The sequence below is a fragment of the Carettochelys insculpta genome, chromosome 2 (genome assembly GCF_033958435.1).
Source record: "Carettochelys insculpta isolate YL-2023 chromosome 2, ASM3395843v1, whole genome shotgun sequence".
Lineage (NCBI taxonomy): Eukaryota > Metazoa > Chordata > Testudines > Carettochelyidae > Carettochelys > Carettochelys insculpta.
Window position 1 is genome coordinate 104,801,413 of NC_134138.1, and position 15,904 is coordinate 104,817,316.

Genomic DNA, 15,904 nt, shown 5'->3' on the forward strand with positions numbered 1-15,904 from the left:
GTTTCAGACGCTGCTGACCAATTAGATTGGATTTGTAGTAAATAACTTCAGAAGAGAAATAGAGAAACATTAAGTATGTCTACACTGCAATTAAACACCCATGGCTTGCCCACACCAGCTAACCTGGGCTCAGGCTAAAGGGCTATTGAATTGAGATGAAGCTGCTCAGGTTTAGGCTGGAACATCATACAACTGCGGTTGAATAACTCTTTGTTCTAAAGTTGTGGCTTAAGGGCCTTTAAAACACAGGAAGTTGTTTCAGATTTTACACCAATTTTTCCATGAGAAGAGTGTCATCTCCCTCCCATTAAATTAAATTTGCCTGGCTTTCCCACATCTGTCTGTTGAACAATTAGACTTCTAAACTGGATTAAAAACAATAGCTAAGATTTCAGATGCCAAGGCTGTTTCTACACATACCACTTTCTCTGAAAGTGGCATGCTAATAAACGGCCTGAAATATGCTAATGAGTCATGTTTGTAAATTCCTGGTGCCTCATTAGCATAAGGTCACATGATTTGGAGTCCAGATGATAAGGTCACATGAGTTTTGGGACGAAGGAGCTTCCTGAAGGAGGACTTCCTTCCGGAAGACGCCCAGGGAGCCACGCTTCTACGCACCATTTTGGATTCCGGAAGAGCATCTTCTGGACTCCAAATCATATGACCTTATGCAAATGAGGCACCATGAATTTACATATGCACCTCATTAGCATATTTTGGGCCATTTATTAACATGCCACTTGCGGAGAAGTGTAGAAACAGCCCAAGAGACAGACATTAGAATCATCCTGGGAAGTACAGTGATAATGAGAGTAATGAAATAAATAAACCCAATAAGCTGTTTGGCTAAATATCATGAAACTTTTCCTAATGGTAAGAGATTTCAGGCTCCAGGAGACACTGGTGCCTGCTGAATTAAACATTAACTTAGGAAACCTCAGTTCTTCTCTCTGATGCCTGCTTTGTCACTCTGGATAAGTCATTTCATTTCATTTCATCTGATGAATTTGTTTGTGTCTGACAGGCAGTATCCTCAACCATTTAGTGAGGCAATTTGCCTTTCTTGGAATTTAGAAAAGTGGAAGCATTTTGCAAGAGTCAGCTACTTAAAGATAATGTATTGATTGTTTTGATGGGGAAACTACATTAACCCTTCTTTGCAAGAGGCACAGAACCAAGGTCCTGACTTCAGTCTTGAAGTTCCCTCACATTAGGAATTTAAACAACTTGAGCCAAATTCTGTCATTGATTTTAATGGGGTTATCTGGATTTAACTGAGGGCAGAATTTGGCCTGTAATACCCTAGCCTAACTCCAGTCTGGCTAATTGCATTTGGCCTACTAATTCCTTCTTCAGTTTCACTTCAGTCTTCAGTATTTTTAATTTCCTCCCTTGCTATTCTTTCTTCTCTGAGGAAGTGACTGTTCTTCTGTTGTACTTCTACATGAAGGGATCTCTTTCTGTAGTTTCTGTATCATTATTTATGACTTGTAATAGAGTAGTATCCGTAATATGCTATATAACTAAACACTATCTAACTCACACACACAGTCCTTCCCTTGAAGGGCTGGCAGATTAATCAGTTAGTTACATTTATAAATAATTTTGGGATGCTTTAGAATGGAAGGGGCTAATGTAGTCATACAGTAATAGCTAGGCACCTGCATACATGGAATCCACCACATCAAGGCATTGTCATACCTCAGTGGGTCACAGATAAGATGTAGCACAAAATGCTGAGAAATGGGGCAGACTCACCCCCAGACTGGTGGTTAGTCTATCATCAGATATACCACATAAGTAAGAAAACAAAATTTTTGTACTGTGTGGCTTAACAAAAAGTAAAAAATGCAACCCCAGTAGGTATCCCAAAGTTTGTTTCTTCATGCAGAAACCAGATTCTGTGAATGGTCACTGAAAACCAGTTTCATCACATATAGGGCCATCTAAGTCAAAGTGTTGAGCTCCATTGCAAGATCAATATATAGTTCTGATCATACACAATACTTAGGCTGCTGTCAATCCTTTAGTATCTAAAAATAAGAGAAAGGAATTAAAAAGTTCAAAGAAATCATATACATGCAATCCTTGCAATGTTCTGGGATCAGGTTTATAGCATTAATGTTTTAGATTGCTTGCTTGTAAAGTCTATAGTAAATTGCAAAATAGTAGAAGGCCCCTAAGTCTGGAGATCAAAACAGGAAAGAATCAAAATGGAGTAGAGAAATTTCCACCTGGGTTTTTTTATGCTGTCTTCCATGGGGAAGGCATTTCACTGTCCCAAACAAACTCTCAGCCTCCCTTTGTGGAAAATTAGAGGCACAAGGTGAAGTCTAGAGTCAGGTGAACAAGTCATGTTTGATGGCTCATAGAAGCAGTCATTAATCATATCCTGGCTAAGGCATCCACAGAAAGATTCAGTGGTTGGGGATAAGCTTTTAGCCCATTGTGACAGCTAAGTGTTATTTCATGGGCCATGAACTTGAATGGTCCATTCACGTTGTGCTGGCTAGTCTGGGTGTAAATTACCTGTTGGCTAGTAACAGAGAGGTAGCCATGTTAGTCTGTACTCCAACAAAACAAAACAGCAGAAATGTAGCACTTTAAACATGAACACAATGATTTACTCAGTGATGGGCTTTTCTGTCCCATGAAAGTTCATCACTGAATAACTCATTTTGTTAGTCTTTAAAGTGCTACATTTCTGCTGTATTACCTATTGGCTGTTACTCCAGGAGCAAACACATTTGAAAGATGATATATGAAGACAAACAGGACACTCACGTTTGATATAATCTAAAGACACAAGTCTTACCCACAAAAGTGCATTACTTAATAAATGTGTTAGTCTTAAAGGTGCTTCAGTACTGCTTGTTATTTGTGAAACAACAGACTAACACGACTATCCCTCTGAGACTATCTGATAGACTGTAACTTCCATTTCTACCCTACACTGCATACTTTATATAAGATGTTGCAGTTGTCGAACAGGGATCTAAATGACCTGATGAAGTGGGTCTGTCCCATCATCACTGAATAAATCATTTTGTTAGTCTTCATAGTGCTACTCTTCTGCTGCTTTGTTTTATAGGGATCTTAATGATCAAGTTTCAATCATATAACATCTCACCAGCATCAAACTTCATGGGACAATTTGACAAATCATAGTTGCATCACATAATACTCATTTTGTTTAGACCTAGTGTTTATGTTTTACTGATAAAATAGGAGCAAGTTTTAAAGGACATTTCCTTTAGACTGCTTCCGTCCTTTCTCAAGTATGGTTATGAAGAGCAGACACAAGATAAGAAAACAGTACTGAAATATGTATATAGCATAAAATATATATGTATCTGTATACATATATATGATCTGTATCCCAAACAACACAGAGATTATGAAAGTAAGAGAGGAATATATATAAATACAATATAACAGAAAGAAAAGTGCACGCACACAGAAAGTACTGCAAATAATTCATTAAATAAATAATTACTAATCTAACTAAAACTATGGTTAGATGTAATAATTGCTTGTCATGAAGATTTATATTGCCCTAGAAATGCCCTTTTCATTTTTTTTTTGGAAGAATGTCCTGTTCTGCTTCTCTAATCTTTCTTTTAATTTCAGAAAAGGGGGAACTTTTGCTTAAGAGGTCGGGGAAGATCCTTCGCTGGTGTAAATAAGCATGGACTCACTGAAATCTGGAGCTCTGGTAATTTACACTTGCTCAGGTTCTGCCTCTCTAACTCTTAGACTGTTCAGGATGCTTTGGCTTTTTCCATGATCATTCATCTCACAATCTGACTTTGGAAAATCAGAGCCACCAGAAACCCCTTCCATGTAAGCTTCTATCTCCAACATCAATATTCAACTGTGAGACTCCAGCATCTCTGCATGGTGCCATGGAAATGAAATCAAATTTCATAGCATATGATGGGAATGTTCCTACAATACATTAACAAAACAAAGCAGCAGAAATGTAGCACTTTAAAGACCAACAAAATGATGTACTCAGTGATGAGCTTTCATGGCACAGACACACTTCATCTGTCCCATGAAAGTTCGCAACTGAATAAATAATTTTGTTCATCTTCAAAGTGCTACATTTCTGCTGCTTTACTTTGTTGGAGTACAGTCTAACACGGCTACGTTTCTGGCACTATCCTGCAATACGTTGTTAACCGGCCACAGGACTCTGCATAAAGTTCTAGAGGGTGCCCACCAAGAGCAAACTCCTATTGTTTCATGTGTGTGAACCTTCCTCTCTGTATCTCCAGTTAACATAAAGTTGTTAGATTGGTTTCTCAAAACAAAACTGTTGTGCCTGTAGGAAATTCATTTAATGTGGCCATGTGACAGAGTATGAGTAGCCTAAGGTTATCTCATCACTTTGCAAGACTCTCAACATGATCCAAATTGAGGAGATAGTTGGGTAAGTTGAGTGTTTGAACAATTAACAGCTCATCAGCTGGAGGGAGTAAAAGACAGGAGTTCTGGGGGTGAGAATTTCTCACATATTTGTGGGGAAAAGGTAATACATCTATATATAGTGGGAAACTAGTGCTTAATAGCTTGTTCTAAATAAAACCGATTGTGATGAGCTTGTGGGAGTGTGTGAGGCCTGTTTGCAACTGGGAGTGCAAGAGGAGAGAGTCCCCCTCCTACAGGCTGGGGTAAATGCATGCAATTCTGTCAAAGTATTCCTGGACGTATAGGATCAGCTGCAGAACAGATTCATTAAGGAATTAAGATGTATGCTCCATACATAAAATATAACCCAGCTTTCATCCATTTATCTGTAACTGCTGAAAAATTCATTCTGTAACTTCAGGGATTTCAGAGGTCATGAATAGGAACAATAATGTACTTATTGTCTGTGGTCTTAATTACTCTGTTTTTTACTGAGCTTTATTCTCTTGACTCCTTTAGTGTGACTGAGCCATCTGGATGTGATATGGTTTATTATTTCTTAGGGACTATGCTAACAAGGCTCAATTTTTGTGAGTTTTTTGTGACTGTAAACTTATTATTATGGTAGCTAGTGAGATTCTCCACAGGCATGATATTTTCTTTCTCAAAGTGAATGCAAATTTATGGGGAATAATACAGAGAACCAGCAGAAGCACTATGCTACGTGCAGTGCTTAATTTGTAATTAAAGGTGCTGAAGCTCATTTGTAACTGATGGAGCAAGCCTAGAGGTGCCAGATCTATAAAATGCCGAGCCTATATGTATGGAGGTTCAGGCATAAATTAAGCACTCAATGTTCAGTATACTCTGCCTACAATGATTTATGCACATATTCACAACTTTCACTAAAAGCCTTACAAACTCAAGCCACCAGAAACTCTTCATTTAGAGGGAACTTTTTCTTTCCCTCACCCAAGTGTGCCCATATCACCTTATGTGCAAATTTGGACAGCATGCTAAATCTGACTAGGAAATGTTGGGCAGATTTGTGGAGGGTGATTAAGGGTGATGAAGGAAGTAAGTGGTGGAAGAGTAAACAATGGCTCTATCTTTTAAAGTTTGTGATTTGTATAGACATTAAGGTCCTGTGTCATGTTTCTGAAAATGGAGGTGTATCCCAGAATCATATTTAAAAATTTCCCCTTTTTGCTCTCATCTTTTTCTGTAGCGTTGTTTCCTGCTATTTATTTCCGAGGTGGGTATGTGTCAGTTTTGCCTACCTGTCTGGGTTTGTAAAGTGTTTTTGAAATTTTTTGCTAAGAAGAGCCTTTTTACAAAGTGATGATATTCTAAAGCATCCATACTGTATACTACTTATTTATCTCTCAGGTGTATTTACAGTCCAGTAAGTTTCATAGCATCACTGATGGACACCGAAGTCTTGATCACAGCAGTTGAAAACACTTTAGATGTTGAGGAGGCTATTCTTCATACTCAGTGCCATGTTGGCTTTCTTCTTTTTTTCTCTGTATTTTCTCCTGAGGTAATCAAAGATTGCTTTCTATTGCCTCCTTTTCTCTTACACATTTATAAGCTATATTGTTATTGCGAGCTCATGAAATTAGATACTACTCATTCATCCTAATTATTATTGTACTTTACCAAATGCTCTTTCTTTGGTCCCTTGTACAAGACAGGGTTCTTGCTGATATTAGTAAATGTGCCTGTCGTCCTAGGTCACATTTTTTATTTCTACCAAGCCCTGATGACAAACTGTATATTACAGATGGCTATACTAGAATATGACTCATAGACTAATGTTGTGTGACAAACCTTAATAGCTTTCTTTTGCCTGTTCAATGTATGTGACCATGATTTAATGATATGCGGTGCTACTACTTGTTCTATATAATTGGCACACTCTGGTTAGCTATGGACTTATTATACACATCCATTCCAAACCTGAAAACAAGGCCTTTCACAAGTTCAGCACATCTGAGATCCTTGGCACTGCTAGGAAGAACAATTCAAAAGGAAAAATTGATGGTCATTCTCATCATTCAAAAATTACTAAGAAGGCAACATTTAGTAGAACTCTTAGTTTGGGAGAGGGATTGATGATCAGAAAGTATCTTCCATCTGCTATCCTACTTCCACATCCCAACCTAGTTCTTGGTTTCTCTGCAGCTGGGCTGTCTAGTTCAATTTTAACCAAGATGGCATGTCCAGCTAAAGACTATTACATTATTACTATTACTTTTATCAACCAGACTTGAGATCTTTAAAAAGAAAGTTAGTTTGGCAGGATCTATGTTGCAAACATGCACATTGACTGGCATTTCTTATAGTGTCCTGCTTTAATTTTTAGTAATTGAGTGTTGTATGAGCCACTTCATTATCTCTCCAGGGATTGATGTCCCACTGAGAGGCCTCTAATGACTGAAATCATCCAGTGTATCCCTTTTAAATATTGGCACAGCACTGGATTTCTCCTTGCCTTCTGGACCTTTCCCAGAGTTCCATGGCTTAAACACATTAGATTTCTAATGTTAATTGTCGGTCTGAGCCAGCTCTTTATAACTCTTCAATGCAATTTATCAAGGTCTGATGATTTAAAAATGTCTGTCTATAGTATCTGCTATTTAACATCCTGCTTGCTAAGTTATTTTTGGAATAGAAATCAGATTGTTATCATATGACTACATCATCTGTCTTTTCTTCAAATAGAGCACTTATTGAGCAACCTGCTTTTTCTTCATTGGTATTAACTCTACCATTTCCATATAGTAATGGCCCAATACCACTGTTAAGATTATTGTTGTTTTAATATACTTACAATATTCCTCCTTATTTTCCAGGGATGTCCTTTTGCATCACTTTACCGCCATGATTTATTTTCCTATGTTTCCTAGCTTCTGGCTTATATTCATTGCTACCAGCTTCCCCTTTCTTTTCTTTGTTATGTGTTGTTTTTCACAGATGCTTTCATTTTCCCTCTGAGCACATCAGCAAACAAATAATCAGCCAGCATGTTTTTACTGTTCTCCCATTAATGCTATAACCTTTTCACCCAATAGATACATTCATTCAGGCTTAAAAAGTACAGGTGTTTAGTATGCATTTGATTTTCACACACATTTTAAAATATGTATTTTTACTACCTTCTGTGTTTGGCCCTGCAAGGTGATACTCTGAGAGCAGGTATATCTCACTTTATCAGTCTTGTTACAGTGCCATTAACTTCTGTCTGAGAGCATTGCTCACCAACCTTGGGGTCATCATGGCGCTCTGTGTTACATAATTATCATAGTACCACTTTCAACTTTTTTGGGGTGTTGCCATGATAGGTTTTCTGGCTCTATGGGACAGTGTTTCCTGACCTAAAACACTATCACACTTTCTGCAAACTGGATACTCTCTGCCTTTATTAAAAATGTGAGGATGTATGCCAATACTAACAGTGTCTTTGATGGAGTTTGGAAGCTCTATACTGAAAAATTATCTTTCTAGGCAGTCTTGTGGGATCCTGAAAACATATTCCCATAATGATTGGGCATAAGCCTGTTCTTCAAATGGAACGGTTTTCAGCAAAAACAAGTGAGAAGAGTCAGTGAGTCAGCTGTTCAAGGAAAAAAGACTTCTTACGAAGCTTTCCCAGTGATTTCTTTGGGATTAGGATTTGGCCCAAAGAGACTGCATAAAATAGACCTGTATGGCAAGAGAGCTGAACTCCCATTAACTTCAGTGACCACAGGGTTTTAACCCCAATGTCAAGTAATCAAGCAGTGAGATCTGTAAAACAGAGGTCATATCCAATGTTGATCTTCACTGTAAACTTTTTCACATACCAGTTGTTGGTCATATTTTTATCATATGTGGCCATCATGCTCCTGGAATGGCAGTCCATACAAGGAAGAAGTTAGCTGCCTCTGGACTTCAAACCCTCAGACAAGGCAGAGCACTGAATTTGCCAGGAATGCAGGGGTGGGACACCCAGCAGTCTGAGGCTCTGGCTCTTAGGCAGAGCAGTCAGTAGTTTATGAGCTGTAGTCCCCAAACAGATTGGGGCACCAAATAGCCAAAAATCCTAGTTCGGCAGATGGTAAAACCAGCCAGGCCTCCTTGCTGAGGGGGGGAGGCTGCCAGCTCAAGGTGGGGAGACTGCCACCCCAAGAGTAGTGAGGAAGACTTAAGGGGATTCAGGACCCCACCGGGCCCAGCGCAGGGCCCAAGCAGTGCAGAAGTGTTCCAGCATGGATCTGTCCACAGCGCTCTGGCCTGCTGTCAGGCAGCAGTGCAGTCTGGATGTTCTCTCCACAGTCACACAGTGGAGAGTCTTTGATTTTTCCCACTTACACATCGGCCAATAACATTTTCTGTGGCTTCTTTAGATGCTTTTCAGTGTGGTCGAAAATGTGCGTGATAGGTCAAAACCTTTACGGTGGCTTGTTGAAATAATAATGTGCCTGTTTGGAACAGTTGATGAGGTCAGACAGTGCTGTTCCCGGGACAGGTCCAGAGACATGAGGCGGTTTTGAGTGGTGGTGCATAGTGTTTTTTGAAATTTCAGGCACACTATCATTCCCCTGTCTGATGGGAAGTTATTGGTGGTTTTTGGCACATTCAAGTTCTGGGCTGGGGCTGTATTTTGACAGACAGCTGGAGGTTCCACATTAGGGAACATTGACATCACCAGCAGAAGTGTTTATTTTAAATATCCCTCAATGTGTCACATAATCTGATTCAGTTGCCTATCCACAAGTTGGCTGTGGTAGCTTCTTGCCACAGTGGTGCACAGTACTCTGCAGTTGAATACACCATGACCAAGGCTAATATTCACATCACCACAGCAGTTGAGCCACAGCTTGTTCTTGCTAACTTTTGAATAATGGAGATGACAGTCTTAATTTTAGAGGCTACCTTCTTGAGGTGATCATGAAAGGTCAGTGTGCACTCAACAAAGGGACTAAGATACATTGGCTTTGAGTTACAACCCACTGTTTGGTGCTATTCGTGGAAAGTAGAGTCTACCAGGTTGCTTGGATTTGGTCTCAGCTGCCATTTTATAAAATATTCACTTGCGATCTTAAGCTCAGATATAAGTGTCACTTCAAGTTATGGGACTGAGTTATGAGTGACAAATCATGAGAAATTTTAAGAATGGAACAACCTCAGAATGAAATTCTATGGGTCAGTTCAACAAACACAAATATTTTGCTTTGTGTCCAACCCAAAACAAAACATTTCATTTCAAGTGTCCCAATAGGCAAATGAAATTTTCCTTTGGAAACTTCCGATATTGCAAATCCTACATCAGCAGTCCCCATTCTGTCCCTCACAAAACCCCCGCATTCCAGTGAAAAATTCTGGTTGTAAAAGGAAATAAGTGACAATCAAAAGGTTGCTGTTGTTTTTAAATTAAACAATACTTTTTAAAAGAAATCATGCTTGTTTATCTTACTGTCTCTGTTTTTTCAACCTTTTTAAAAAATATACCTTGAAGGTGGAAAAAATTACTAGTACTGTAATAGTGTGTAGTAAAATTACGCTAATCTTCAAGAAATACAACTACTCTGCTCTACTTCTCCACCAAAAATCACTATTTCTTTTTTTTCCTCTCTCCATTTAGACACATTTGTAGGCTTGCAAAAGTGGCAAAATGGTACATCAGTAAGGCTACATCTACACTTACTAAAAACTTTGAATTGGCCATGCTAATGGCCATATCAAAGAGCACTAATGAGGCACTGAAATGCATATTCAGCACCTCATTAGCATGCCACTGCCTGCAGCACTTCGAAATTGATGTATTTTGCTCCCGCGCAGCTCGTCTACACGGGGGGTTCTTTTCGAAAGGACCCCACCAACATCAAAATCCCCTTATTCCTATGAGTGACACCTACATCTGAGCTTAAGATCAGAAGGGAATATTTCTTAAAATGGCAGCTGAGACCAAATGAGCTCATAAGAATAAGGTGATTTCGATGTTGGTGGGGGCCTTTCGAAAAGGGCCCCTGTGTAGATGAGCCACATGGGAGCAAAATGCAGCAATTTCAAAGTGCTGCGGCCTGCGGCATGCTAATGAGGTGCTGAGTATGCATTTCAGCAGCTAATTAGTATTGTTCCATCTGAATATTGGCATGGCGATTTCGAAGATTTTGGTAAGTGTAGACACAGCGTAATAGTTTAAGATCCTGTGAAATACAACATATCCATTTTACAGGTGGGTAAATGAAATAAAAGCTGTTTAGCAGCATACTACAATACATAATAAAATGGGACTGAAAACAGAGTTAAAACACCACATCCTGTTCAAACTGGAGGAGTTATTTAGTTTGAGAAAATGTAAGTACCTAATCAAAATCAAAAGACATCTGACAAAATAGAGGTCATTTAAAATAAGTTGGTTCTAAAGTTTTCTGTAATGGGGAACTTTCTGTAAATTGTTAGTAAGACTACAAGTGACTCAATCATGTGCCCAAAGTCTATAACATTAAATTACACCCCCACAAGCTAGCTCCACTGCTGTGAGCATGTTGAATCAGACCACTTTTAAACCAAGTAATTTTGATTAATCTGACTGATCTCATTAGCACATTTTATTCTGTAGTTTGTCACTACAAAAATAGAAAGTAAAAATAAATGATGAATCAAATCTGCTTTACTGCAAATAAGTTATATTTCTTAGAAAATGGAATAAGGAAAGGTGTAATAAATTTCACCTTTCAAAAATGGAAAAACTAAAATCCATCCCTAAGCCACAAACCTGGCTATAGTTTCTTGTTAAGAAAGAATTACTGGGAAAACAAGATAAAACTAAGGCACTAAACCAATTATTAAAAGTAAACGGACATGATACAAAATAACTGAGAAAGTCCAAGATTTGTCACTTAAAAAAAAGAAAAGTGTGTATATGTTTTGAACTCTTTTATGAGTAAGTTATCGTTGTGTTACTGTGTTATGTTTCATGTAAGTGTGACTGAGATGTGAGCATGATTTGGTGTCAGCCTTTATAAACTAATCGCAATGGCTATGTCTACACCAGAGTGATCTGTTGACAGAAGCTATGTCGGAGATCTTCTGACAAAACTTCTGTTGACAGATCTCAGCCACACACAAAAGCAGATTGCTCTGTTGATCCACTCCATCAACAGAGAGTGGCCAGAATGCCTGGCTGCTCTCTTCACAGAACAGCCAATCAGCAACACAGCAGACAGGAGTTCCTGGTGACCTGGAAACCCTGTCTGCCAAAGAAGGGACCCCTGGAGGGTCCATATTAATTTTTTTGTCCACAGATTCTGTGGAGAAACACGTTCTGCCTCATAGAGAGGCAGAAACCTCTCAGCAAAAGTACAGTATGTTGACAAATTCATTTTTAGTGTGGAAGCTCCTTGGATGTTGTCAACAAATATCTATATTGTCAACAAAACCCTCTACTGTAGACATAATCAAGGAATATTTTTTCACCTATGAAGGGTTAAAGATTTTGGTTTATCTTCTCTCTGGTCATCTGAGGCTTTTGATAAATGGCTTTTAATAAATGGCTTGCTGTTAGAATGGTGTTGGCCACCAGGTTCATTCTAAGCTATTAGTGTAGGCAAAACAATTTTTACATGTGCTAATTTAATTATAATGAATACTAGTCTCCTCCACGCACTTCAATTTGACCTAAACATGAAAGTAGTCCTGTAGCACTTTAAAGACTAACATAAAAATTAGCTAGGTGACAAATGAAAACTGAGATGAAGGGAATTTCATTTTTTTCTCCTTCTGTTGAATTCTGTTCATCTCCATTTTCATATATCAGAATTTTCCAGATCTGAAGAACTGGATCCATCCCACGAAAGCTCCTCACCTAATAAATAATTTTATTAGTCTTTAAATGCTTCAGGACTGCTTTTTGTTTTGTGAAGATACAGACTAACACAGCTACCTCTCTGTGACTATTCTATTTGACCAGTTCACCGCATGCTAACGTCCACACTAGCATTCAAAGCATGGCCATTTGCAGTCTATAACATTCTACAGCATGTTTTAGTACAGACAGACTGAGGCTCCACTTCAGTCTCCATTGCTGCCTCTGCTGTGAACAATTCTTAGCTACCCTGTCCAAAAAGCAGGAGGTTGCTGACTGGTGTGAGTGCATCTGGCCTTTTGGAATTGAGTTTCTACATAGAGCTGTATTAACTTGCTCGCAAGCTGCAAATCTCACCTGTTTTCCGGTGGTGAGGTGAGGGGGTTCCCTGAATTGAGGTTATCTGAGCTATATAGAAATAGTTGGGTTTTTTGGTTGGTTGTTTTTTTGGTTTTCAGCTGTTATTTGCTGTGAATATTTGCAGTGAATTGTGAAGTAAGGCCCTGCAGTAGTGGCTCAGTATGTTTAGTGACAGAGAGATAGCCATGCTAGTCCGTATACTATCAAAACAAAAAAGCTGTCAAGTAGCACTTTAAAGACTAACAAAATAACTTATTAGGTGATGAGCTTGCATGGGACAGACCCACTGCATGATCTGAAGAAGTGGGTCTGTACCACAAAAGCTCATCACCTAATAAATTATTTTGTTAGCATTGACAACTATACATTAGAGGTTGCCCACGAGTTCATTTACCTCGAGTCCACCATCACTGACACCCTGTCATTGGACACTGAGCTAAATAGGAGGATTGGAAAAGCAGCCACAACTCTGTCCAGACTCAGCAAGAGAGTGTGGAATAACAACAAGCTGTACACTCACACCAAAATGCAAGTCTACAGAGCTGGCATCCTCAGCACCCTCCTTTATGGCAGCGAGACTTGGACCCTGTATGCCCTCCAGGAAAAGAGGCTGAAAGTCTTCCACTTGCACTGCCTCAGGCACATCCTTGGAATATCATGGAAGGACAGAGTGACCAACACCGCCGCCCTTGAGCAAGCTGGAATCCCAACCATGCACACCCTCCTCAGGCAGCGTCGGCTCCTCTGGCTTGGCCATGTCCACAGGATGAATGATGGAAGGATTCCAAAAGACATCCTGTATGGTGAGCTAGCCTCTGGCAAAAGACCTCCCAGGTGCCCCCAGTTGTGCTACAAAGATGTCTGCAAGAGAAACCTCAGAGAGGTAGACATCGAGCTGGACAACTGGGAAGAACTAGCAGACGACTGCAGCAGATGGAGGCAGGAGTTACACAAGGGCCTTCAGAAGGGCGCAATGAGGATCAGACAGCTAGCAGAGGAGAAGCGAGCACACAGAAAGCACTCTAAGGACTTGCCAGACACCCACCACATCTGCAAGAGATGCAGCAAGGACTGTCACTCTCGTGTGGGTCTTCATAGTCACAGTAGACGCTGTAAATGAAGTCCTCAATTGAAACTATAAAAGGGTGCGATCCATAGTCCATGCAGACTGAAGGATGCCTACTACTACTACTAGTCTTTAAAGTGCTACTTGACTGCTTTTTTGTTTTGTGTATGTTTAGTGAATCCTGCACAACATACAATAATCAAGCAAGCCTGTGAGGAGGCCGTGTTAATAAAATAACTGTGATCTATCTTTGTGTGTGCTTGCAAGCCTCCAATTTAAAATGTTCCCAGCAGATTAAAGGAATATTGGATACAGGGAAGCGGCTGAGAGGATGAATTCCTTTGGGTCACTGCTAAATTATCCTTTAGAAGGATTGGTTATCCTTGGGCCTTATAAAAATACTCTGACAGCAACCTATTTATCTTCTTTAGAAATGGACCAGATTGGTCTGCAAACATCTGCCATTTGGCACAAGGCAATCTATATCAGAGCTACCTACCTATCTGCAGACCCACCAACAAGTCTCCATGAGTCACCACATGCCCTCCATTTTAAATTGCTCCAACTGAACACATTTTTAAAAGAGAAAAAGTAAGGTTTTTTTTCCTTCTACAGGTGCACCTTTAGACGAACTTGATTGAGCAAGTTTTGTCATCTGGGAGACAATTAATTTTTATTTGGTTTAATTGGGAAAAATGAATATATTCTCCAGTCTCTCAGTACTCCTTCTTGCAAGTGCACAAAGCCCTGGGATATGGAAATTTATCTCAGGCTCAGGGAGAACAAATATGGGAGCCCATTACTAAAACAGTGGCTTTGTAATGGCTTTGACTCAGTGGGTTTGTAACTAAAAACAAACATTGAATGACTTTCACCTCTTATCAAATTTCATTCTGCAAATTTCACAGAACTGTGTACGTGTGCGTGCAGAAGGGAAAATAAAACACATGATAAAAATCTTAAACACAAATTTAAATTTAGCCTCAAATACAAGTGGACGTCATTTATATCCATTATAACAACACTCATGGTAAAAAATGTGTGTGGTACATTTCAAAACCAATCAGGTCTGTTTTGCTTTCAGCTCGATGACTCACAAAATCAGATTCAAAAGCTACAGCGATCTCTGGATGAGCACAGGGAGGCAAATGACAATTTACAGGTTCAGCTTAATCATTTGAAAAGCAGGTAAGTGCTTTAAACATGTAACACTTTGAATCTGGGTGGTATGTTAATGCAGAAGATCAAGTGAAAATGAATTCCTATTGATTATCTGTCACATTTACCTCTGTCTGCTAATGGTCGCAATTGTTTAGTTTCCCCTACCTTTCTGGTTCGTATTAATATATTTGAGATCCTACTCAGTGAGAATGGATAAACACAGAAAAAATAGGTGCAGTGAATCTGGAAAATGACAGGATATCATGGGCCCGGTTCTGGGGGGCAGTATGCAATTCTGCCACCCAGTGGGAGTGCTTAATGTATAACACAGTCTGTGCAGTGGAGTTCTCCACATGCAGGGGGGGAATGCCTGCTACACTCTAACCAGGATTAAAAAAAACAACAAAAAACAAAAAAACAAAAAAAAACAACTTGCTTCAGTTTGGGCTCAACCAGCTATGCAGTTGTCCTCACTCCTTCCTGCACCTCTGCCTTCACTTTACAGTGAGTTGTGTTCTAGCTCTCATCACCAGGGATAATGACAGAGAGATAGCCGTGTGAGTTTCTTTCTGTCAAAACAAAAAAGCAGTCAAGTAGCACTGCAAAGACTAAGAATATAATTTATTAGGTGTTGAGCTTTCATGAGAGAGACCCCCTTCTTCAGACCATAGCCATACCAGAATAGACTCAATATATAAAGCACAGACGTCCAAAAATTGTTATCAAGGTTGACAAATCAGAAAAATTGTTATCAAGGCTGGCAAATCAGAAGAGCATAGGGGCGGTGGGAGGGGACTGGAGTGGGGAAGTTAAGAGTTAGGTAAAACATCAAAGTATGTAGAAGAGTCCTTATAATGGACCAGGTAACTGCTGTCCCAGCTCAAACCACGTGCCAACCTTGATAGCAATTTTTCTGATTTGTCAACTTTGATAACAATTTTTGGACCTCTGTGCTTTATATATTGCATCTGTTCTGGTAAGGCTGTGATCTAAACAAGTGGGTCTGTCCCACGAAAGCTCAGCGCCTAATAAATTATTTTGTTAGT

The 15,904-nt window shown here is 39.4% G+C and overlaps 1 protein-coding gene across 2 annotated transcripts in view; it reads left to right on the forward strand.

The window, feature by feature from the left end:
- Positions 1-15,904, forward strand: part of CCDC102B (coiled-coil domain containing 102B) — a 306,869-nt gene that overhangs the window by 288,417 nt on the left and 2,548 nt on the right. For both annotated transcript variants that reach the window (XM_074985854.1, XM_074985855.1), the window contains exon 7: positions 14,782-14,885. In XM_074985854.1, coding sequence (XP_074841955.1) covers positions 14,782-14,885 — 104 coding nt within the window. The remainder of the gene's footprint in view (positions 1-14,781; positions 14,886-15,904) is intronic.